This window comes from Balaenoptera physalus (assembly GCF_965194825.1).
Source record: "Balaenoptera physalus genome assembly, chromosome: 15".
Classification (NCBI taxonomy): domain Eukaryota; kingdom Metazoa; phylum Chordata; class Mammalia; order Artiodactyla; family Balaenopteridae; genus Balaenoptera; species Balaenoptera physalus.
The window spans coordinates 74,015,843-74,041,029 of NC_138894.1; the positions used below are offsets into that span (position 1 = coordinate 74,015,843).

Sequence of the window (25,187 nt, forward strand, 5' to 3'; positions counted from 1 at the left end):
TCCTAGGCACTCAGTCAATGGTTTGAATGATTCCTGGATTTCTCTTGGGCTATATACACGCCCATTCATTCACTCCCAGTCTTTGTGAACAACTTTACAATATATTTTGGATGTTTCTCTTCCCTTAGAAGGGCGGTTTAAAACCATGGCTGTGAGACTTCCCTAGTGGCGCAGTGGTTAAAAATCCACCTGCCAATGCAGGGGACACGGGTTCGAGCCCTGGTCCAGGAAGATTCCACATGCCGTGGAGCAACTAAGTCCGTGTGCCACAAACTACTGAGCCTGCGCTCTAGAGCCCACAAGCCACAACTACTGAGCCCACGTGCCACAACTACCAAAGCCCGTGTGCCTAGGGCCCATGCTCTGCGACAAGAGAAGCCACCGCAATGAGAAGCCTGCGCGCTGCAACGAAGAGTAGTCCCCGCTCACCACGACTAGAGAAAGCCCGTGCGCAGCAATGAAGACCCAATGCAGCTTAAAAAAAAAAACAAAAAACAAAAAACAAAACCCAACAACCACCATGGCTGTGTGTTAAAATCTAGGTGATTCTAAAAAATGCTAATGCCTGGACCTCACCCCAGACCAACTGAAATGCAACTCTGTGGGGGTAGGATCCAGGTATTTGTATTTTTTTAAAGCTCTCTTGGTGACTCTGACGCACATCCAGAGTTAGAACCACTAGCATAGAAGAAAAAAGCTGCTTTCATTCAACCAGCTGATAAAAACCATGGATGGGCTCACCCAAGAAGGGCCAGAAGGTGAGATATGTAAGGACCCTCACATGGGGCTCCACTGAACTCAGCCGCCCGCAAGAGTAGCTCCTGTGCTTTGTCTGTTCCAATGGAGCAGCAAGAAAGAAAGAAACCAGACCAGAGTGGAAAGCATTTTCAAACTTTATTTACAACTGTCACAGTGACAAAAAGTAGTTTGGAAAAAAAAATGCTAGTTTCTCCCTGAGCCTCAAAAAAGAACAGATAGAAGTTACAGGAGGTTCATCTTACAACAGGCATTTTTACTGAAATACTAGGGGGTTTTTTGTTTTGTTTTGTTTTGTTTCAATAGCATCAGTTAGAAATACACACAAGTTACTTAAAAAAAAAAAAAGAGGAGGCCAGACAGGAGCTCAGCCACTTGTCCAAGAGCAGCTGGGTCGCCCCAAGAGGCTCGCCGCTGAGGGTCCTGACTTAAGCTGTCAGCCCCTGGCCAGCTCAGACTCCACGTGACCGTACAAAGGGGTCTAGCGACCGGCAAAACTAATAAACCACCCCCATGAACACACATATACACAAAGTAGATTTGTTATGCAGTTTACAAGCACGTTCCCATCAGACGGCAAGACCAGGACAGATGATACAGGGGAGCAGATGAGAGGGGGACACAGAAACATGGGATTTTCAAAGGCAAGACCCCATCCACAGAGGGAGGCACGGGATGAGAGCTGCAGCTGCGGGGGTGTGAGGGTAACTGGGAAAGGCTCCCTGCAGCCAAAACAGAAGGAGAGGGAGAGCGAGAGCGGAGCCCCCTCGCAGGGCAGGCTGCAGGCCTCTCCCACTTGCTCGAGGTGCTGGAGGCAGTTATTGCCATCGGTGTGTGCAACACAAGCAGACGACATGGAGGCTGGGGGCAGAGGGGTGAGGGGGTGAGCGTTGGCTTCCCAGGACCAAGTCCTGCTGATGTGACAACAGCACACGCTGGTCCTCCTGCACCAGCGTTCTCCAGAGCCACACTAACCTTGAGGTATTAAGTACAACTCTACATGCATGTCCCAACTGGGATCAAGCTGGACTGACTGCAGCCCTGAGGAGACATGGTGGGTGCCTCCGTTGGCGGAGTTCAGCCCCAGGGAGGGTCTTGAGCTCACCTCTTGGCTGCACAGTCCTGCTCTGAAATAAAGATGGTCTGAAGGGATTGTCCTGCAATCTTTGCAGCTCCAGGTGGTTCTTAACTATGACGAGAAGCTCTAAGTCCAAGCTAGCCTTCTCTTGCAACTTGCCCTTGCAGGGGTCAGGTGGGAGGTGAGGAGGAATGACGCTCCCTCACCGCACCGTCCTCCCCCCTGCATCCAGGAACACCGCGGAAGAAGCCCAAGATCTCATGACACCCTTTAGTTTCAAATTCAATCCCCAGGCTGCCGCACGAGAGCCCGTCACTGCCATCCTATAACTCCCAGGCCCTGCCAGCTCTCAGGACCTGCGTTAAAGCTCACTTCCCCAACCAGAAACAGAAAAAGCCTCCTCCGTGCGCCACTCAGCTCCCACCGGAAAAAGAGGCCAAAATCCCACGTGGGAATGGGTGCTGTGCCCGGCCAGGCTGGCTGGAATCTGCGGCGGGGCTGGCAGCCACCCAGCCTGACCGCTGTGCCAGGGCTGGGAGGGTGGAGATGAGGAGGAGGAAGGGCCAGCCTGGGGGAGCCCACCACTCTGTGCCTCTGCCCAAAGGGAGAGCAAGTCTGGGGGGAGCAGGTGGGGATGGACCTTGGTGTCCAAGCATCTACATCGGCCCTCCAACAAGGGTGGGAAGGGCTCTCGCTACTTCCAGAAGGGTTGGGGGGCAAAAAGGATAAATCAGGGGAGCGCTCAACATTGCGGCCTCTTTAAAAACCTCCAGATTACAGGGGCATGCGCACCTGCTAGGGCCTGAGGGGAGGGTCTGGAGAAGGAAACGGGAGGCGTTCCTGGCATCGGCATCACCTCCAGCTGGCTTTGCAGGTAGCCAGCCTCCACTGCTCTCCTCTGCCTGCCTCCCCATTACAGACCAACACACCCGAAACAAAAACAAAGGCTGGCAGTGGGCAAAACTAGAGAGAGATGAAGACTTTGTTGTCTGATGTCCCAGCAGCCAGAGCGAATGCTTGCTGGGTAGGTACTTCCTGGCTGCACTTCTCTGCTCAATGTTTTCTTTAAAATGTGTCTTTTCTCTTTCATCTCCTGTTTGTTTTCTTGCCTCAGACGTTCCTTGCTAGCTTTGCACATCCTCCCATCCCACCCCACCCCCAGAGCCCACTGGAATCCCACGGCTGCCCCCAGCCTGCTTGAGTTCAGATAAAGATCTCCAAGACGCCCACCTCCCCGCACCCCCCCAACCCCTGCTCTAAGCAGCTTCCTTTCTCAAAGGTCTGGCGTGTTGTCGCAGAGGGCTCCGCTGCCCGACATCTCAAAAAAGGAAAAGAAAAGAAAAGAAAACCAACTCAGTGATTTGCAGGTGCAAAACGGAAGCCATCATCTGACTTTTTCAGAACTATTGTGGCTCATGCTCTCCTTCCATGGTAGCGGGAAAGAACACAGTTCGGGTACAGATGCTGTCTGGTGTGACCCTGTGGGAGCCGGCGTGGACCCTACTGTTCCTTGTCTTCGTTCGGTGTCTCTTCACAGTTGTCCTGCTCATCCTCCTGGACCAAGAACTCCTCTGGGGGCCACCGGAGCTCCCCGCTCTCTACCTCCCCCTCTGTGGGCTCCACCACGATGGAGGGCAGACGGTCCTTCAGTTTGCAGCAGCGGTCGAAGTCTGACGGGTCAGGGAAGATCTGAAATAGAAGCGGAGAACCCCATCATGTACACGTGCAGGACCGAGCCCCCGCTATACACCAGAGACCGTGCTACGCCCTTGGGATACTGGGGAGCAGCAGGTGGGATACTGCAGAGCATCAGGCAGGAGCCAGGGAACAAACTCTGGGGCAACAAAGGAAACCCAGACTAATCCTGAAGCTGAAAGTTTTCATGGCAGTGCCACCAAATTTGTGTTTGTACTTTTCGGTTTTGTTTTCAGATAAAAGAACTCAAAATCATGTCCACAGTAAGTCACATCTCCATTTGCAGCAAGCATTTTACTCTAGAAGTACAATGCATACAACAGGTGCCATAACATTAAATTCCTCCCAGGATAATTATTGGCACCTACCAGGTACTTTATATATATAATTTGGACCCAACACAGTCAGGCAGAAACATACGTGCTGCTCACGCCACCTGAAAGAATCCCAGGAGATTCCTGGAGAAGGAGGTTGCCCAAACCATTCAACCTGGAAACGAGCAGTGGTAGAATGGGATCAAACCCAGGTCTGTTTGACTCCCAAGTCCGTGGCCAATACCACGTGCCCCTCAAGGAGAAGGGTTCTGATCTCGCTGTAGCTGTAAAGTCAAAGTCAAATCAGGGTTGAAGGCATGGCCCCAGACACAGGCACGTGGGAACATAATCCCAGGCTATTTTTTCACCTGTAAACAACACCTGGCTCCTTGACGGCTCTACACCTGAAAGAGTCTACTTCTCTTTCCAGAGTCCTGTCAACGAGGTTCCTTTTTCTGATGCCTACTGTGTGTCCTGACCAGAGCTGGGAGAAACCCCAAACCAGGCTATAAAATCCAGGCTCTGCGGATTCCCTTTGCGCACACTGCCCTGTGACTACAGCTGACCCAATTCTTTGCCCAGCAGCTTAAGTACTTAATCCGATGGGCTGCTGGCCTCTTGCCACACACAGCCCTCGGGGACACGCCAGAGAGACGGAGAGAGGAGACTGTCTGGGACGCTGGGGCTCACAGAATCACACGGCACCTGCAAGGCCATCTCCTCCAACCTTTCCATTTGATAGATAAGGAAACTGAGGCCCAGAGGGGTCAGGAGACTTGCTCAGGGTCACACAGCTCGTTAATGGCAAAAGAAAGGAAAGTAGACCCTGGAGGGGGTGGAGACACACATTTGAAGAGGTCCCGGGGGTTCCCCGTGCCTGGCTCTGTTCCTTGGAGGTAGTAGAAGTGCTCTCCTAGAAACTCAGGCCTTCCCAACTTCTGGGGTGTTACGAGGGTACCCAATCTTACTGCACCTAGCCCCACGCTGTGCTGTCCCCATCAAGTCCCTGACCATGTCAGGGGCCACATGGGGCTTCTGGGAATCAGGGGCCTCAACACAACCTCCCCAATCCCTGCAGACGAGTGATTATTAACCATTTACCCAATAAAGCCCTATTGCTGGGGGATTAAGTCTTAAGCCAGCTGCACAACCAGGCATCATTAAAGACTTAACGAGGCTTATAAACAGTATCGTAATGGCGGCCAGGAGGAAAACAAGGCAGGGAGGGGCTAGGCTAGTGGGGTGAAGGGAGGCACGGGGAAAGATGACGCCCCCTGCGGGCTTTCTCTTCCTGATGCAGCCAGCCCTGCAGGTCTGCCTCTGGCCTGGGCTCTGCGCACAGACCCACATGCCGAGCAGGGAGAAGGTCAAGTGGCTTACTTGGGCCCCTCCTCACTTCTCTTCTGGGGAGCCGGAGCCCCCTGCTGTGGGTGAGGACACAGGTGCCCTTCCGAGCACAACCTTTGGGCATGAGTGAGGGGAACCCCACGAGTGGAAAGTATGCTACAGTTTACAAAGCTTTTTCAGATGTCACCTCCGGTAGGCCTCACCTCCCCCCCCTCCCCCGCTGCCCAGGAGCAGAGAGACCCTGGGGCTCTGAGGGTCACAAGGAAGAGCCAGGATTCAAACCTCGATCTCCTGTCTTCAGCACCTGTGCCTTTTGAACGATGAATGGACGCCACTGGGTCAACATGCCCACTTCACAGAAAACTGACCAGGGAGGGTGGGCAAGACCCTAGGCTTTAATGGCCCATTTGGCAGTTCAGGCCCCAGGATGACCATCTGGGCAGCTAGGTCCAGAAGATGAGCTGCCCAGTCCAAACAGTTGTTCTAAATCTTTAAGGATAGAGCTGCGAAATAGCAAGAGGGGATGGACACCTGGCCCAAGACAGCCCTGGGCCCCTGCCTCTACCCTCTGGCCTCAAGCCCAGGGCTGGGCCTACGCTGTGACTCCCTGGCTGAGAGAGGTGGCGCCGGCTCCTAACTATGACCGCCCACGCTGAGGAAGAGCCAGAGAGACAGGCAGCGGCAAGGCCAGCAGAAGGAGGAAGAGGACAACAAGGGTGGAGGGCATATGATTTTGTTCTAAGCTGGGAATGCGTCTTCAACTAAAAGTAGGGGGAAGAGTGTTCAAATAAGGATGCTGCTGGTGACGGAAGATATGCCAGGCACATTTGCTGAGCAGAATCTCAGTCTCCACAATAATCCTCTGAAGTATGCAGTGGTGTGATCACTATTTATAGATGAGGAAACTGAAGCACAGAGAGGGCAAGTGACTTACTCAAGGCCACAGAGCTAGGAAGCGGCTGAACGGGGACCCAAACTCAGACCCACAGGACTTCGAATGAGGCGCTCATTTGACAACACATAGCGTCAAGCCACATCAACCTTGACATCACTTGTACAACCCTAACCAAGACCTCTCAAACGCCCGGGCCTCAGTTTCTCTTTTTAAGAAGTGAAGTGGCCTTCTGGTCTCACTAGGTGGCTGCAAATCCTGGACAAATACAGAGATGATAAAATGCTTTGAAGACATATGCTAAATTCAAATTGGAATGTCCTCTTTGGAGCAGTTTCAACAGGACAACGAGAGCAGTCTCCAACAGCAGTTTCAAACTCCAAGCAAGAGGCAGCAATACTAACACAGTAATTAAAATAACTCCAAACAATGCCTTTCATACCAGGAGCCACACAATTAAGTCTTTTAAGTCCTTGGGGGAAGTCTGAGCATTGAACTTCTGATACTGCTTACTTGCCAGAGAACTTTGCTCCCTGAATTGCTCAAAGCAGGCGCCATGGAAAAAAAAACTTTTTTTTCTTTTACAAAGCCTGTTAATTACATTTAAAAAAATCACTATAATAATCTAACCCTCCCATCAGAGATTATATTGTATTATCAGATAATACCAATTTATGCCTCTGAAAATTGTAGCTCTCTCCAAAGACAAACAAAACGCACCCAGAACCAAACAGCTTCTCATTTCCTCACATCCAGACAGAAAGCCTTGCAAAGCAAAGCTGAGTATTTTGCCAGTACAATCTTATCTCTGACAGCTGCCTAAGAGGCTGACCCCAAGGAGGTCAAGATTTTTCCACTAAGTCATGCTTTTTAATCATCTAGGCAGCAGAAAAATGAGAGGTTGCAACGGCAGTTTGACGGGGTGGGGAAGGCAGTGGAAAAAAGGACTCAAGTCAGACTTGCCAAGCACATGACAGGTAGAGTTGGGGCAGCAGGCCAGCCCGGCATGCTGTTTGCCTGCAGGAACTGGCCAGGAATAAAGCACTGCCCCTGTTCCAAAAAGAAACTGCTTCTGGTTAAACCTCTTACCCCAAAGCGCCCCTTCTGCTTGGACTGGAGAAGGGGGAAAAAATCCTTTTCGTTTCTCTCTGAAGCAAAAGGCTCCTCTCTAAGGTGTCCAGAAAGGAAGATGGGGAGGCTCTGAGAGGCATTTCCCACCCTCACCCTCCAGGGCAGGACAGATCACGAAGCATCCCTCCCAGCTGTGATTCTCTCAGCCCTGCCCCTTCCTCTGTCCACCAACACTGGACTCCACGACCAGCTGTTACACTCGGCTGCCAGGGCTGATGGCTTGGATGAAACTAATAGACACCAAGTTCCCTCCTTTGCAAATGACATCTCGGAGATCACATGCACCAAGAACATCCCGGGTCCCGCACGGCCCACTGTGGGGAACAGCAGGCATTCAAACTTGGTCATGGTCAATTTTATAGGGGACACTTCTTCAAACGCATCCTTTGCCAGGTGGCCTCCAATCCCAACAGGATCTGACATTTTGGGAACTCAAATGAGTTCACTCAAAAGGTCAAAGGAGGGGCTTCCCTGGTGGCACAGTGGTTTTAAGAATACACCTGCCAATGCAGGGGACACGGGTTTGAGCCCTGGTCCGGGAAGATCCCACAAGCTGCGGAGCAACTAAGCCCATGTGCCACAACTACTGAGCCTGTGCTCTAGAGCTCGCGAGCCACAACTACTGAGCACATGTGCCACAACTACTGAAGTCCGCGTGCCTAGAGTCTAGGCTCCGCAACAAGAGAAGCCACAGCAATGAGAAGCCCACGTATTGCAACAAAGAGTAGCCCCCGCTCACCGCAACTAAAGAAAGCCCACATGCGGCAAGGAAGACCCAACGCAGCCAAAACTAAATAAACAAAATAAATTTTAAAAAGAAAGGTCAAAGGAGCTTTAGGACCTTCTAAGAAGAAACGGTCTGTGAGATGTAGTTTGGATGCCAATATACCGGAATTTCTGCCTGTAGATCAGAGCTGTCCAACAGAACTTTCCGCAATAATGGAAATATTTTCTATCTGCACTGTCCAATGGTAAACACCAGCCACATGTGTCTCTTAAGCACTTGAGGCTAAAATTTTTAATTCCCTTTCATTTTTATTAATATAAATTTATATGAAATATGTAAAGTTAATATAAATTGAAATAGCTACACAAATAAATAGATAAATATGAGGACAGTGAAAGCAGGACTGTCCAGGAAAGCTCAGGATGTTTGGCTAATAGACCGACATGAGAGGCCTCAGAGCAGAGAAGTCTGGGGTTGAAGGTGAGCTCCTGGAGATGAGGAATTAGTCAGCAGGCTTTTGTTGAAAGTATAAAAGTCGCCGGTCAGTCGGCTCCCGTTTCACCCACGGAGGGGAACTGAAAGGTAATACCAGGGCTCCAAAGGCCCGAAATTTGGGGGCCTAGCTATCGACTGTCTGCCTCTAAGCCAGGTGACCTAAACCTGACTGCCTCTGGGGTGGGAGAGGAGAGAGATGCCTGGCACCTAGGATGGAAAATGTGAGCGACTCTGGTTGGAGCAGCCCTCCCCTGTGTGCATGCATCCCTCAGCCATCAACCCTGACAAACAACCCGAGCTGGCCACAAAGAAGGTGGAGGGCTCGGCAAAGAGCTGAGATATGCTAATAGGGAAAGCGGACACCAGCAGGTAGAGGAGATGAAAGGTGGTTAACTAGATACAAAGGGCTAATTACCAGTTCTGCAAGCTGAGACCCAGGGAGCTTGGCCATCCTGCTCCTCTTTGCTGGGGTGGAACAGAGGAAAGAGGCATGTTGGGGTGGGGGGGAGAGGGCAGGTGGGACAGAGGGCCTGCGATGAATAACCAGGTGGCTCTCCAAGGCCCCAAGAGGGATCTGCCTCAGCATCCAAAACCACACAGTGTGTCTCTCCCCTCTCTGGTTCCAGAGGAGGGGGTAGAAATCAACCTCAAACCTGTGATGGAAAATCACCACTCCCGCAGGTAGACCAGGAGTCTGAAAGATCTGGCTTTTCCCTTGTCCCCATGCCTTATTATCTCTATGACTGGGGTCAAATCGTTTTAACTTCTCTGAGCCTCAGCTGCCTCCTGAGTAAAATGAGGAAGGAATTTCCACTCTACAGTATTGTTGAAAGGATTACATGATGCTTCAGGTTGAGTGCCAGCACGGAACCCAACAGGCTCAAAGATGGGGACGCCCATTGCCCTCCTTTCCTCATTTATAAATTGGGATTACTACTAATTCCCATCTTATAGGGCTTTGGAGAGAATTAAATACAGGTATGTCTGAACATGTTCTATAAACTTTAAATTCCTAATGATGGTTCTTATTACGTAAAGCGGGGGTCCCCAGGGAGCATTTACAGTAAGGCACTGGAACGTCTGTAGCTGTGGCTTGGGACAGGAGGAAATCAGCAGCACTCCTGGGCTTGTGCTCACAAAGTCTAGGCCAGGTTCTTTGGACAAATGGTTCATCACTTCCCCTACAGTACCTCTCTTTTCCCAGGGCATGGGTTAGGCCAGCTGGAATGGAAGCCACTGCCTTGTCCAGATCCTGGCCTTTCAGTGGAAGCCCCTGCAGCGTAAGTCTCCCCATTACGCATCCCCCCTCCTTCCCCCAGCCTACTCTAGGGGCCTGCCGCCTGGGTTTCTTATTTTTCCTGGAGAATAACAATGGATTGGCCTTGTGTGTTTATTCGTTCCTAGGAAGGGCTGGTTTATAACAATGGGCAGATCTCTACCAGCATCCTGCTCTGCCAAAGGCCGAGTGAATGAGGGGCAGCTAATTCAAAAGAAAAGTACACCCTGCTTTTTGTCCCCTAACAATACGTGAAGGCAAGAAATATGTTCTTTGAAATCCTTGCCTCCTGCTATTTTATCATCATCATTATTATTTGCATTTTATTGACTTTTCAAAGTGAAATGTGGTGGCAAGAACAGAAAGAATTATAGCAAAGGGGCAGAGTGGCTACTGCCTGGACTCAGGGGATGGGGAAGAACATTCTCCCATCTCCACTCGGATGCTAATGACCTCATTCTCCATCCCTGAGACTCACGTCACTCAAATCTCCCCTGGACTGGGGTTACAGACTATCCACCTCACCCTCTCCTACACTTCTCTGGTGTCTCTAATCCTACAGGAGACTTGAGCAGAGATTTGGGGCTTTATAACAACTGTTATCTCCTTCCTTTGGATTAAAGATGCTTAAGCCTCCAGCCTTGAAACTTAAAAGAAAAGGAAATCCTCTGGATAAACACCATCTTTCATAAACATCTCTCCAACACACACCCATCCTGCAAGTTAGGAGTTCCAAATTCCAATTAATTAGCACTAATTGCTGCAGATAATTCGGGCCCAGCGAGCTGATGGGGCTTTTGTAATGTTACAGAACATCTCTCAAAGTTCTCCAGGGTGGTAAGAAAACACTGCAGCTATCTGGCATAGGATGATTTCAAACACCCCCATCCAAATATCCCCCCTGACTATCTCATAATTGCCCTTTGAAAAGAAGACATGCTTCCCAGTCATCTCTGGGCCTTGGGGGATGGCGTCTCTCTCTCTCTCTCTCTCTCTCTCTCTTGCTGGTGTCACCCAGGTGTCCCACAGCCACACACCCTCTCTCAGAAAGCCCAGACTGACAGGGCTGCCATTTCCAACCATTCCCTCATTCTTTGTTTTGGAGACAAAAATCTTGAACATTTAGCCTGGTCCCATAGCCTCCCATTCTCTTCTTGTCTGGGGTTCCCCTACTACATGGCTTCCAAAACCATCGCTGGATGGAAACCACTCTCAAGTCTCTGAGGACTTGCTTACAGCCCAGTCCCAGGGCCCTGCTTGGCCTTCAGTCACCACGACCTCTGCAGCACACTACCAGGCCAGCCTTCTTCAAGATCTACGCTCTCTCCTGATTCTCATGACCCTACTCAGGTTCACCTGTCTAACCCCACCTTCCCTGTGCCCTCCCTGGACTTGGTGTCACCCTAGGCTTTTCTCTGGACTCAGGCAGCTTCCTGGCCTCCACTGTCCATCTTAGGCTGAGGATTCCCCAATCCACGGCTTCACTGCCCTTTCCACTATCTGTGAAAGTCTCCACTTGGATGACATCCATCACCTCCAACTCACCTTTTCCCAAAGTGAGGTCATCAGCTAGTTTGTATCTTTCTTTAAGTTAAAAACTTTTCTTCCCCTCTCCAACAGGAAGCCTTGCTTGATAGTAGGTCCAGTAAAAGAGGCCTGGAGATTATAGTTGATCGCAACTGCAGTATTGATGTGAAAACATTGAAGCAAAGAGGGCTATGTTCCTAGAGGTCCGCTAATCTCATGGAGGCCATCTACACCATCTGCACTAACAGGGAGGTGATGCCCAGCTGGCGTCTGATCAGACACATTCTGTTCAGTCTAGAGCAGTGGTTCTCAAAGCTTCACTCCTGAGCTCCTTTCAGGGACAGAGTGTCCATGGAGTTAAAATATTTTCTTAGTAATACTAAGATGTTATTTGCCGTTTTTCCTGTGTTGATACTTGCACTAATGGTATAAAAAGCAACGGTGGGTGAATTTGCTGGCACCTGAGCAAGAATTAATGATGGCGGCAGCAGCAAACTGTGCTGGTAGTCATTGTATTCTTCACCACCTCCCACTCGCAATTAAAAAAAAAAAACTTCATGTCCTTGATGAAGCAGTAAAGATTAATTTTTATTAAATATTGACTGTTAAGTACATGTTGTTTTAATATACTCTGTGATGAACTGCAAAGTCGGCATACAACACTGCTGGTGCACATCAGAGCACAATGGTTGTCTCGCAGAAAAGCATTTATGGGATTGAGTTGTGAGCTGAACTAGCCGCTTTTTCCATGGGACACCATTTTTAGTTGAAAGAATGACTGACCAATAACCATGGTTATTCAGACTTGGGTATTTGGCAGACCTGAGCCTGATATTTCAAAGAAAATGAGCCTGATATTTCAAAGAAAATGACTGATGGTATTTGTTACCAATGATAAAAACTGAGGTCTCAAGCAAAAATTAGAATTTTGGAAAACTTGTATCAGCCACCATAATCTTGACAGTTTCCTATCAGTTGAAGAATTTCTGATGAGACCAGTGGAGATATTAACTAATGTGACTTTTTTGACATTATGTAACAAAATGTGTTAACTTTGGAAGATCTGCATAACTCAGCGAACCCATATTTTCCAAATGATCAGTACAGCATGTTATGAAACCAAGCATGGGTAAAAGATTCGTTCAAAGTGCAAGATAGGCTAATGAATTTTAATGTAAGAGTACAGAAAGTTCATTGATAAGGTTTCAGATTCCACATTACCACTAACCTTTAAGAAACTACCACTTACTGAGTTTTGCCAAAATACCAAAGAAAAATATATGAAAAGGCTACTAAAATATTTCTCCCTTTTCTAAGTACATATCTGCATAGGCCAGATTTTCTTCATGTACTTCAACCAACACCGATCACAACAGATAGGAAGCAGAAGCAGATGTGAGACTCTAGCTATCTTCTATTAAGCCAGATATCAAACAGATTTGCAAAAATGTGAAACCTTTCTTTGTGCTGAACTTTTTTTTGTGTTTTGGAAAATATATTTATTTTTATTAAAAATCATTACTTATATTAACATGTAATGGTTTTATTGTCATTTTAAAGGAATTAATAAATAATAAAAATTTTAAACTGTTTTAATATCAAAAGATATAATCCACATAAACAAATATCTCTAGGGGTCCTAAATAATTTTTTAAAAAGTAAAAGGGACTGAGATTTAAAAATTTGAGAGCCAATGGCCTGGAGAAAAAATACCTTCACAAAGATGACTCCATAAGTCAAGGTTGCAGGATAATATGTTTTAAAACTGGAAAAGATTTGAGGGGAACATAAGAGGTACCTTCAAATATTTAAAAGGGTGACATGAAGTCTAAGAGAGAGCAGATTTTTTTTAACTCCAGGGGGCCTATCTAAGATCAGATGGAGGATTTCACCGCATTATACAACTTCTAACAAAAATGATAGAATCAACTCTCTCCCTTACAGATGGGGAAGGCAAGGCCCAAAGAGATGCTGGGAGTCGCCTGAAATGATATAGACAGTAGCAAAGCCAAGATTAGAAACCAGTTATCCAGATTCATACTCCATAATCCCGCTGCGCTGAAAGGTTCTGAACTCCGTATCACTGGCAGTGTCCAAAGAACACGTAAGTGACCCAATGCCACGCTACTGTAGAGTGCATTCCCACATCTGATAGAGACTGGCCCAGTCTCAAAGGTACCCTCCCACTCTGAGATGCTACGGTATCTCAGTTTCGATCCCAAGGAAAATATATATATCCACAATCTCCAAACTTGGAGACTGAAAGAATCTTGAAAGAATTTTGAAAGAATTGAAAGAATTTTGAAAAATCGTCTCCTTTCACACCTTTTAAAACCAACACCTAAAACTTCTGCTATATTATAAATATTACCATTTTAAAATAAACTTTTATGCCACTCTTTTAAATAAGTACTCAATGGCTTATAAACACCATAGCAATTTGATATCTACCATCACCTATTTTAAAAACTCATAAACAAGCTCGTAAGTCAAATCTTATTCCTTTCTCTACTTGAAAATGTATCTCCATTCTACTGCTCCATAGAATTTTATCTTAATGTATTTTCATGTTTGAAAGTTTTTAGTCATTAGCTTTTTTCATACTTCTCTGCAATAAAAAGATGTATTTGTGGGGCTTCCCTGGTGGTGCAGTGGTTGAGAATCTGCCTACCAATGCAGGGGACACGGGTTCGAGCCCTGGTCTGGGAAGATCCCACATGCCGCGGAGCAACTAGGCCCGAGAGCCACAATTACTGAGCGGGCACGTCTGGAGCCTGTGCTCCGCAACAAGTGAGACCGCGATAATGACAGGCCCGCACACCGCGATGAAGAGTGGCCCCCACTTGCCGCAACTGGAGAAAAGCCCTCGCACAGAAACGAAGACCCAACACAGCCATAAATAAATAAATAAATAAATAATCAAATAATTAAAAAAAAAAAATGTATTTGTAAATTGGCTTTTAATGTTTTTATGTCCCATGACCCTAAGGCTTGTTAGTTAAAAAAATAAAATTCTTGATTCGCTTATTGCAGCTATTAGTATATAAGTAATCAATAAACATACCACAAATAATTATTAAACACAAAGGTAATTTTTCACTGGTTTTTTTATAGATAGGTGGGATTTATGAAGCTTCTTAGACAGTAACATTTTTAAATGGTCCATCTGTTCGATTCTCCTAAAGGTTTCTATACCCTGGGAAGGCACCTTAAAAGATTCACGTAGGTGAGAAGCAGGTCCTCTTACAAAGGGGGTGGAGGGCAATTTGATAGGAAAGGTAGGAAAAGAAAACTGGTGAAGCCTGTCTTCAGGAAACACAATTTTAGAAAAGCAACAGAAGGAAGCCAAAGACATGGAAATTGATTTCTCCAAAATGCTCTCTGCTGTCGTATCCCTTGAAAGTTTCTGTGAACCTCAGGGGCAGCTGTCCTCTGGTTTTAACACGTTGTTAAAACATGAAGGGGTGTATACATAGAACCTGCTTAAGAAGTAATTCGGCATTAAAACCTCCAATATTAGGGTGCCAAGGAAAACAGCCAAGAACGTTTCTGATATGGCTTTAACTGCTATATCCAAGGGGGCAAATGACCAAAGAAATACAGAAGTCATAATTAAGTATTAGCTTATCTTTAAGAATGCTTCCGTCCAAGAGGACAGATTCAACTCTCGAAGAAAAAAAATTCCTTCATGGTAACAACAGTGACGCCAGTCACAGGAAGTCAGGCACCACCATGGTTACGCTTTCCCGTCCACATACACACTATGGCTCAATTATATTTTTTCTTTATTCACTTGTTTAAAACATTTTAAAAAAAATAAAATTCTATAACTACATAAATGGAAAAGTAGTATTACTTGTCATAGGTAATAACCATAAAATGCACTAACATTTTCAAAGTTTGTCTGTGCAACACCTAAATTAACTTTGTAAACCACCAGGCATATGTGGACTCTACTGGAACACTGGCCTAGGCTGTTTACCTGTTGCAAAGAACCTGGAGCCTTGCAGTGGTATTGGGTGGAAGGCCCTTGAACACTGGCCCAAGACTTCCATTATGTTCAGATCTACTTCTAAGAGCCCAGTTTATCCCTGATTCCAGGGAAGCAATATTCCTAAACCATGACCATTCCATGAGCCAGACCTGGAAACCCAGGAAAACCAAGATGGTTCAGGGGACTAAACGTGCCTCTGTTCAACCTTCGTGGGTATCCAAGCCAAGGCAACTACCCTGGTCTTCCTCAAGGTCACACGGTGCTCCAACGTCATTAACAGAATAAAAGAGATAAGTAGGGGAATTGCCAACTCATATACATTTGTAATCCACAGAGCATGTCAACATACCCACTATGGGACAAGAATGTCGCTGGCTAATTTGCAATGCCGGCTAAATGGCGCCTAAACATCATTAACTGTTATCATCTCTGCTCTAAATAAGCAATTAACAAACTAGGGGAAGATGTACAACATCTCCCAAACACTTTAAAGTAACCAAACACCTTTCTGACTCTCTCCACAAAGCTCCTCCATCATCCCATTGGTATAGATTTTACAACTCTGAGATTCTATTTGCTAGAGCTTTCAATGCTGGGAGCTTATACTATGATAAACTCTTTTATTTGTCTTCTGTTATTAAGGTAATATATATATTCAAGAGGCTTAATGATGTTGAATCTCTTTGATTCAGCAATTCTACTTCCAGGAATTTATTCTGAGGAAACAAATCAGACCTGCGCAGAGATTTGTGTAAAATGATATTCAAAGCAGTGTTCTCTGTAAGAACAAAATATGCCACAACCTAAATATTCAGCAATAAGCGGTACATAACAAAATGAAATGCCATTTTACAAAGAAAACCAAATGACAGGAACATAGTCACAATATTATACGAAGTGAAAAAAGGTTCACTCTGGCACATACAGTTTTACCTCAATTTTATTTTTTTAATTAAAATGCATATAAAATACTGGAAGTAAACATACCAAAATATTTCAGTGATAGGAATATGGGCATTTAAAATTTCCTTTGTATTTCTCTGTAGTTTCCTAAATTTCTAAAAGTAATTAATAATCACCTTCAATTATAACACACACACACACACGCACACACACTCTCTTACACCTTTTGACTCAGAAATTCTATTCCTAAGACTCTAAGGAAATAGTATAAACTGTGGACAAAGATTTATATATAAAATTATATATAAATTATCAAATTATTTATAAGAGAAAAATATATACAATTTAAAAATAATTCAACAATTGGAGAATGGTGAAAAAATCACGTTGTAACTTTATAACATTGTGCAGTTATTAAAATGCTGGCTTTGAAGCATTTTTAAGATAAATTGTGGGCTTCCCTGGTGGTGCAGTGGTTAAGAATCCGTCTGCCAATGCAGGGGACACGGGTTTGAGCCCTGGTCCAGGAACATCCCACATGCCGCGGAACAACTAAGCCCGTGTGCCGCAACTACTGAGACCGCGCTGTACAGCCCGCGAACCAGAACTACTGAGCCCATGTGCCACAACTACTGAAGCCCGCGTGCCTAGAGCCCGTGCTCTGCAACAAGAGAAGCCACCACAATGAGAAGCCCCCGCACCGCAACGAAGAGTAGCCCCCGCTCGCCGCACCTAGAGAAAAGCCCGTGCACAGCAACAAAGACCCAACTCAGCCAAAAATAAAAATAAATAGAATAAATTAAAAATAAATAGAATAAATTAATTTATACAAAAAAGGTAAGTTGTGATGATGTGATGCTGATGACTAACATACCATTAAGTAAAAAAGCAGAACACAACCCTGTGTGATCTTGGCCATATAAAAATATAAGTTCCATGGAAAAGATGCTAAAATGTTAACAGTTGCGATTTATGCATGGTGAGATGATGGTGACTGGAAAAAAAAGTTTAAAGAAGAAAATAAAAATTCCATAATGGGCCTATGTTACTTTAAAAATTTGAAAAGTAAGCATGAGAATAATAAAATACATACTTTGCCAGTGAAAAATGAAATTACTCAAAAAAGGGGAAGGAAAAGAAAATTTTCCTGTAATTACAGCACTCTGATCTAAAACAACTGCTATTAACATTCTGCTGTCTGCCCTTTTGGTCGTGTGTGTGTGTGTGTGTGCACGTGTGTGTGAGTTCATGTAAGTGCATGCGAGTGTGTGTGTGTGTGTGCACGCGCGCGCCTCTGTAGGCATCTCGGGCTCTGTCCCATGGGGATCAGCGGCTGAGCCTGGGGCTGCCCACACACCTCGGCCTAATGCTCACCTGCTGATAAATTAGAACTGACACATAGGGCTGTGTCTGGAGAAAATGGTTAGGAATTTGGGAAAACCAAGGATGCTCTCAGATCCAGGGTGGACATGTGTTTCAAGCTCTACAAAGTAAAGACAGGAGATGAATTCAAGGTATACTAATTAATTCTGCCTGGGAACCACCTTCAGGTTCAAGTTAGGAGAAAGTCAGACCTAGAGACCAACCCCCCCTGGACTGAGGTTTGTGACTTCCCTCCTTGCTCAGGGCAGTTCTCCTTTGGATGAGAGATCTGGAACCTTCCTTCCCATTGGCTCCAGTACAATTACTGGCCGAGTTGCAAGTAGTTGATGTCGCTTCAGCTAAATGCTTGGGTGCCTCTTCTATACAGTTTACCTAAAAGGGGCTTCTGACAGTGTAAGGCAATTAATTCTAGCAGTGAGGGGACTGAGGGACCTCCCAAACTTCCCTTGAGGTCAAAGAAGGCTGGAGAAACTTTTGGCAAATATTATTTTTTTTCTAAGATAGGTCTGTGCAACGAGGGGCCCTCCCCCAGTCAAGGAGTGGGGAGCAGACACAGGAGTTGATTGACTGATCAAGAACCCTCCTGAGCTGGGCTCCGGGACGAGGGAAGGGCAGGTGGCGAGCTCGGCGAGAGACAGCCAAGGGGGGAGCAGGGTCTATGAGACTGCAAAGGAATGAAGCCCCGGCAACTCTGGGCCCCGTGTGAATGAGGGCCTGTCTTCATCCTCCGAGGATTATTTCAGGACTCAGGCCTGAGAGATCATTTCAGGACATTCACTAGACACCCAGGAATAGCTCTTGGCTCCAGTCACAAGATACGCCACCCAAACTCATCCATTTCCCTAATGGTACAATCCTCCTCTCTATCCAACCTGGGAGACTGGGTCACCATAGAGAAAATGCTGACTCTATAAAAACCCACACCGTGGGATAGCCAAGGTGGAGGGATAATTCTCAGTTCAGGAAAGGTAGAGAGGAAGGGTCCAATCAATCATACAGCATCCATTAAGCAACTATTTGCAGGACACTATTTGCCCGGCATTGTGGGAACAAAGAGCCGTCTAAGACACAGACCCTGGGTCTGGAGAGGGATGAACACACCACCGCTTGAGAGGCCTCAGGCCTAACACAGGCCCTTTGAGAGAAGGCCGGGCTGTATGGCTCCAGTGTGTGTCACGTTGGCTAGGGAAGTGAAGCAAGCTTGTTCTCTCCCTGGCAGTGCTACAGACTCACTGCTGTGACCACAGTGTGTGTGTTGGGGAGGAACCCCATGGGAACAATTCCAGCCCTCTGCAGGCCCTCACCCAGGGGCATTCCAAAACACTGAACACCATGTTTGTGTCAAGGCCTTGGGCACTGAAGGGAGGTGCTGGATCCCTCATACAAAGTAGACGTGACCTGAAACTGACGTGACCTGGGCACTGACTCAAAAAGAGGCAGCACGTTCAGACACAGGCCCAACACCACCCAAAGAAATGAACTCCTTGTGCTTCTGAACCTTGTGGCCCTAACTGCCTGTTTGCCTCATGTTCTTATGAATTGTACCCAAGCAGGGAGCAGGGTGGACAGGGTAGGGATAGGAAAAAGAAAACTCCCTGGGATTCCAGGAGCATGTCGTGTCCATGGGGGGACATCTCCTGCCAAGTGCTTTGGAATTTTAGCTTTATGTCTCTTCAGGGACAACTGAGGCTTTTTAAGTCTGATGTGAAAGATGTTTTCCTGGTGACCATGGGACTTCTGTGCGCCTGCCCAGCTGGGCCTCCAAAACTCTTGAGAACATGTGGGGTACCACAGCTGGGAGTAACCAACGAGACAAGGGCACCAGGAGGAGGAGACAAAGGGAGGTGATGACTTATGCCTGGAGTGGCCTTGTGAGCGGGGGTTAGAGGGAGGCGGAACAGAGACACGCGCAAGAACCCCAGCCCATCGCTGATTTCAACGCCTGCATTTACACGGGTGGGAGCAAGGAGAGCCAGCCTCGGGGGTCTCATAAAGAAAGGCTCAGCGGAGAGGTGAGTGAAGAGAAAGTGTTTCTGAACTGCTACCTGACTTTAGAGGTTCAACTGAGACTGTTCTTTGAGAGAGGAGTTGCTGCTTCTGATAAAGAGCGAGGAGGGAGAGATAAAGGAGTCGTCTATTGTTGGGCCTTGGAGATGGAAGAAGCAGAGAGTTCCTGTCTGGGGAGGAGCTATTCTCAGCCAGCACAGTGCATTAGACCTGTCCTAATGCAGAGCTAAAAGCGAGGCTCAGACTGCAGGAAGCAAACGTCAGGGCTGTGGCAGGAGAAGGTCACCCACCACTGTCCCTCCTCCCTATCCTATAAAACGCCAGGATATCCCTCCCTCCTGTCTTGGGAAAAACAGGCGAAGATGCAGGGAAGCTCTTAGGGAAGGCCCAGAACACGGGGCACTGCGGTACATGTAGAATTAGCGCCTCTGGCTTCCAGCGCATCCTCCCTGGCTCCCCTCATCTGACTGGTGTGTGGACGTCAAATGGTAGGAGTATGAGACCAAGAACAGCAAGAGGAATACAAAAGGTGACCAGGGAGGGACATGTATGCTGATCAGAGAGGAATTTAAAGGGCCTTGGGAAGGATAAAAGTTATAAGATCTTGGTCCAGTTGCTTTAAACGGGACAGTCTTAAGTGAAAACTGAAGAGCCATATCTCTGTCTAGAGCTTAGCAAGGGGGATAGAACTGCAAAAGCCTCAGCAAACTGTGCTGGGGGAAGCTAGGCAGCAAGGCCAGAATGCACAGCCCTTGGGTGGTGGCAGCATCAGTGTCCACAGGCAAATGCCCAGGTCCCTCCTCCAGGCCAACTCAGGCCCAGCACGGAAGGAGACCCAGTCAGAGAGGCATTCCGAAATGCCACATTCTTAGGGTCCCTGGACCTGGGATGGGGGAGCCTGCAAGGCAACCACTGATCTGCTCCCCTGAATCAGGGAAAGGAAGAAGGCATTAGGCGCAGACGTTCCCGTCCCAGGGGCCGGAGAACAGGAGGCTGACAGATGCAGTGTGGGGAGGGAGCTGCAGCCAGCAGGGGCAGAAATGTCCTCATGGAGACCCTCCCACTCAGCCCTGTGAGCTGGCCGCCACTCCCATCCCGCCCAACATGTCCTCGACTTTCTAGTAACCATTTACTCACCCACCCCGCGGGGTGTCATAATTCATGCCAAGTGAGAGAGCGGCCGTGCACTGCACATACTGAATTGACTCTCCAAGTAAATGTTAAAGACAAAACAAGGCACCGGCTCTGTGGATTTTTATACTTGCTAACTCTCCCTAAGCACAAGAGACGGGCTTACCCGAATCTTTCAGGAGATAAAAAGACATCTGTCTGAGCCTGAGGAGGCCCTTTAAAAATTCTAAGGCAGAAGTGAAGGTGGGCAGCTTCAGAACCAAGAGACTCAATTTAACTGAAAGCACCACCATCCACTTAGCACCTGCTCTGTGAAGGCCCAGAGCCAGCAGGCACCTTGGGTTGGGGAGGGCTGCAGGAGGGGTGATGGCTGATGGGCACAAAGAGGGAATAAGTCATCCCCTGCCCTCGGACACATGGGCAGGGAGAAGGTCAGGCAGGACCACGGCAGCATCATTTAAGCACAAATGCCACAGGTGCTGGAGAAGAAGGAGGTCACATCTGGGGCAGAGAAATCAAGAAAGCTTCCTTCTGGGTAGGTCTGGAAGGTGGGGGAACAACTGACAAATTCCACCGTGCCTATTTATTTTATGACCTTGTTTCAAGGTCAAACCACAAGTCTGAGATTCTATTTCAACTGCCAAGTTGGGATTGATGTCTCCTTCCCACTTTTAGTTCCTTGGAAAAGCAGGTCACAGTAAAAGCCATGTACTATTATTACCCTCAGGAGGAATGCCAAGAACAGAGTTCAAAGATCTCCTGCCCCCAGAGCCAAGCCTAGCCTGAGCATGTACAATGGACAGGCTCCAGCCAAGTGCAGCCCCAGCCAATCCCCAGAGCTCTGGTGGGAATGTGTTTAATTGGATGGCACTGGCTTTGAGTGGGCCCAGAAAATACCGGTCTCATGACAATTGGCAGACCAGTTGGCTGCACAGTCCTGCGCCTGGCTGAAACAGGGGCAAACCAAGGGGTATCTGAAGGTTCAACAAAATTAGAGATGGAAGTGTCCTCTCAAAGCCTCTTTCAAGGCCCAGCCTCCTTCTCCCAAGCCTTTAGATTACCACACATCCCTGGATTGACTGTAGCTTTCGTATTGCTCCACCAGATGGCCGGTGTTCCAGTTATGTACGTACTAGTTTCCCACGTGAGCCCTGGACCCTTCCTACAATGCCCAGCATAGCATGTTACATATAGCAAGTGTCCAATAAATACTGCTTGCTTGACGATAACCACCTCTCCCCTTTCTCTTCACCAGGCAACCAGAAGACCTTTCTGAAATCTTGTGACAGAGTGCTTTGAAGTTCCAGATAAGATATTTTGGAACTGTGCAGTAGTCCCCACTCAGGTAGCAGGGCAGATTTCCTGAGAGGCTGTGAAAACTGGGCCCTAAGTCTAGCACCACAAAAGAAGATTTGAGGGCCCTTTTCTTAGGCAGCATCGAGTTATCTTAGGAACCCAGAGGCGATTTTATTTTCCTCCTGCCATGGCAACCCCAATTCAGCTGTCCTCACCCAGCACTGCAGCCCCTTCCTGGGTCATCACCTGCTCTTACCCTCAGATCCAGCGGAATGACCTGAAGGTCAAGAAAACTGCCCTGTAGGACCTGGCCCTTTATCCTGGAACACGTTCAAAAGGAGAATACCAAAAAGCACACACAAACATACTGATGACTGTGTCTGGAAAGGTTTTGTGATGGAAATCTAAAACCCAGAACTGAAAAAACAAAAAAGCAAAAACAAAACAAAAAACACCTCACCTGTAACCACAAAGAGATTCAGTCTGATTCAGTGGCTTGGAAACTGGTATCCAAAAACACCCCGGCTGGTAGGTGAGGAAACTTCTACCCTCCCACAGGCTGTGGGGCGTTCAGTTGTCTCTCTCAGGCCCACTCTGAGGGTGGAAGGTACAAAACCAACCAGGAAAGGGTATTTCCCCCCCTCCCTCTGAATCCCCTCAGGCTACCTGAATACTTATTTCCAGCCAGCAAACGGGGCTTGGCCATTCTGACACACAACAAAGGGGCCTTCTCTAACCTCCCAAGTGTGTCTGAGATGACTCTTGCTGTCACCTGCCAAATTACCTTACCCAACCTCAGCTTTCATCTCAGCTCTCTTTGATCACCCCCCCTCCATCACACCCACCCAGCTTTCTATTTTCTCTTCCTTCACAAAACAAATGCCCCTGGAATGGTTCTAAGGCAGAGCAAGTCTAGATTCTAGCCAAGAGCCAACCCCAAGGCACAGACACATGATACATCAGAAAAGCAAGGTTTTGGAGTTCGAGACCCAAGTCATCCACTCAGTCTGACCCTGTTTCCTCATCTGTGAAACAGAACAATAATTCCCATCTCAGTGCCCACAGTCAAGAGTGAATGAGTAACATTTGTAAAGTGCATGGCCCATAGCCACATTCAGTTAATATCTGCTGAATGAGCCCATCACACTTCATTCATCTTCCCCGGCCAGCCATCCTACACAATTTCCCTAGCTCCAAGATCTTCCCTTAAGAACAGACTCTTTCCTCCCCTGAAGGTAATAACGTAGGCACTCTTCTTGGAAATCTGAAAACAGTTCACTGCCTCGGCGCTATCTGGAGGTCTCTGCAGCGGGCTGTGGGCAGTGGAAAGCGAATGGCAGGCCAGAAAGAGCACTGGGCTGAGAATCTGAAGGTGTTACTTAGACCAGTTTTTTGGTCCTTATATATTCTGGATCCACCACACAGCATAACCTCTATGCTGGATCCTGGCAATAACATCCCTGAGAGAGCTACCCTTCTGGGAAAGGTCTCTTCAACTCTAAGTAGTTTGAACATTAACCCTGTTGGAATCAGTTGGTCAACCATCAACCAGAGGAAGAAAGCAGCATTTGACACAGCAATGCCTCCACCAGACTACCCTTCCCCATAAGCTGCCCCTCACAGCAATGTTGCTACTGCCCAAGGCTTGGGTGGGGAGGGAAGTTCTGATCTGAACTGACTGCACATTATCACTTCCCCCTTTGCCACCATGAAGGGGAGAGTCCACAGCAGCCAGGATGACTAATTAATAACATCAGCTCATGCTTTCTGAACGCTTACTGCCTCTCAGGTACTGTGAATACCTTATCCATGTCATCTCATCATGTTGAGTCTTCACCACAATTCTGTGAAGTAAGGACTATTGTTGCCCCATTTTACAGATGAAGAAACCGAGGCTTACTGGCATTAGGGGACTTTCTCAAGGGCGCATAGCTCTTACAAATAGCACTGGGACACAGAACCAAGTCTGCCTCCAGCCCCAGCAAAAGACACTAGGCTCTAAGGAACCAGAAGGAAGCCAGTACTGAACTTACCTGATAGGAAAGGCCATCCTTTCGGGGGTTGAGGCCAATTTCCTCCATGGATGGGGTGTTCATCATCACCTCAGTCATCTCGGCCAATCTCAGATAGTCAGGGCTGCCAAGAAACCCAGAGCAAAAGTCAACAAACACACGCACTTTCACATGCCTACTCTCGGTGCCTTCTGCTGTTAAATTAGAGGACTGCCTGGAAGCAGGATGAGAGGTGTTCAAAACAGAACTCGCTGAAAAACGAGCTCATGCACCGAGGAAGCACCTTACAAGCCTAGAGCATCAGGGCTCTCAACCTCCACCAACAAAGCCCATTGTCTGAAAACCGCTCTGGCAAACCTCCTCTTCCCTCCTCTCCTGTACTAGTCCCTACTGGCACAGAGCGACTCTGGATTTTCTTTTAAGTGACAGAACTAGAAAAAAAAAAAAAAAACCAGTAAGTAGCTGAGGACGTCTATCTATATTAAAACCAATTCAACCCGTCTCTAGGGGAACTGAATATTATTATTATATAATGATAACAGGTCAACCTCAGAGAAACCAAGTTCAATAATGCTGCCTTCCTAAATTTCTCTCTGTCTCTCTGGTGTTCCTTTTTGCAAAATGTCCCACTTAAAGCCCCAAGGGGTCAGCTTTCTGAAAGCTTCACATCTGCCATCCAACCTCCTTCTCTAGCCCCAGCCACAGCAGCTGCAAGCTCACAGCTTGAAAAACATCCCCTGGATTAAAAGCCTTAAGGATGCCCGGACTCTGACTGCAAAGGAAATTTCCAGAGGGGCCAAGCTGGCCCACCAATGGCTGACATGTGAAAGTGCTTTGTACTCTGTAAGCAGGATACAAACGTTCCATTATCCTCACACAAGCCATGGGCACGTACAGGGTCCCGAATGTGTAATGCCAAATAGCACATACCAAAGTCAGTGTACTCCCTACACAACAGCCAATATTTTCACCATCATGCCTTTACACGTGGTTAAAAAAAAAAAAAAAAATGTAGGGTAGGCCTTTGAAAGACAGTATCTAAGGAAACAGGGGTACCAAACTCTTCTTCATTTTACAGCTACTGCATAGAGTAGAAATGGCACAGGATTTGGAAACAGAAGCAATAGACTCTGGTCCAAGCTATGCCACTCAAGTGCTGTGTGATCTTGAACAGGTCATATAACCTCTCTCAGCTGCAGGTGCACTGTTAGTCTGTTACCATG

General features: G+C 47.3%; 1 protein-coding gene across 2 annotated transcripts in view; it reads right to left on the bottom strand.

The window, feature by feature from the left end:
• Nucleotides 1–875: 875 nt before the first annotated feature.
• Nucleotides 876–25,187, bottom strand: part of LBH (LBH regulator of WNT signaling pathway) — a 29,537-nt gene continuing 5,225 nt past the window's right edge. For both annotated transcript variants that reach the window (XM_082426172.1, XM_082426173.1), the window contains exons 2-3: nucleotides 23,986–24,088; nucleotides 876–3,523 (exon numbers count right to left, since the gene is read on the bottom strand). In XM_082426172.1, the coding sequence (XP_082282298.1) occupies nucleotides 3,335–3,523; nucleotides 23,986–24,088 (292 nt within the window). In that variant the 3' untranslated portion in view covers nucleotides 876–3,334. The remainder of the gene's footprint in view (nucleotides 3,524–23,985; nucleotides 24,089–25,187) is intronic.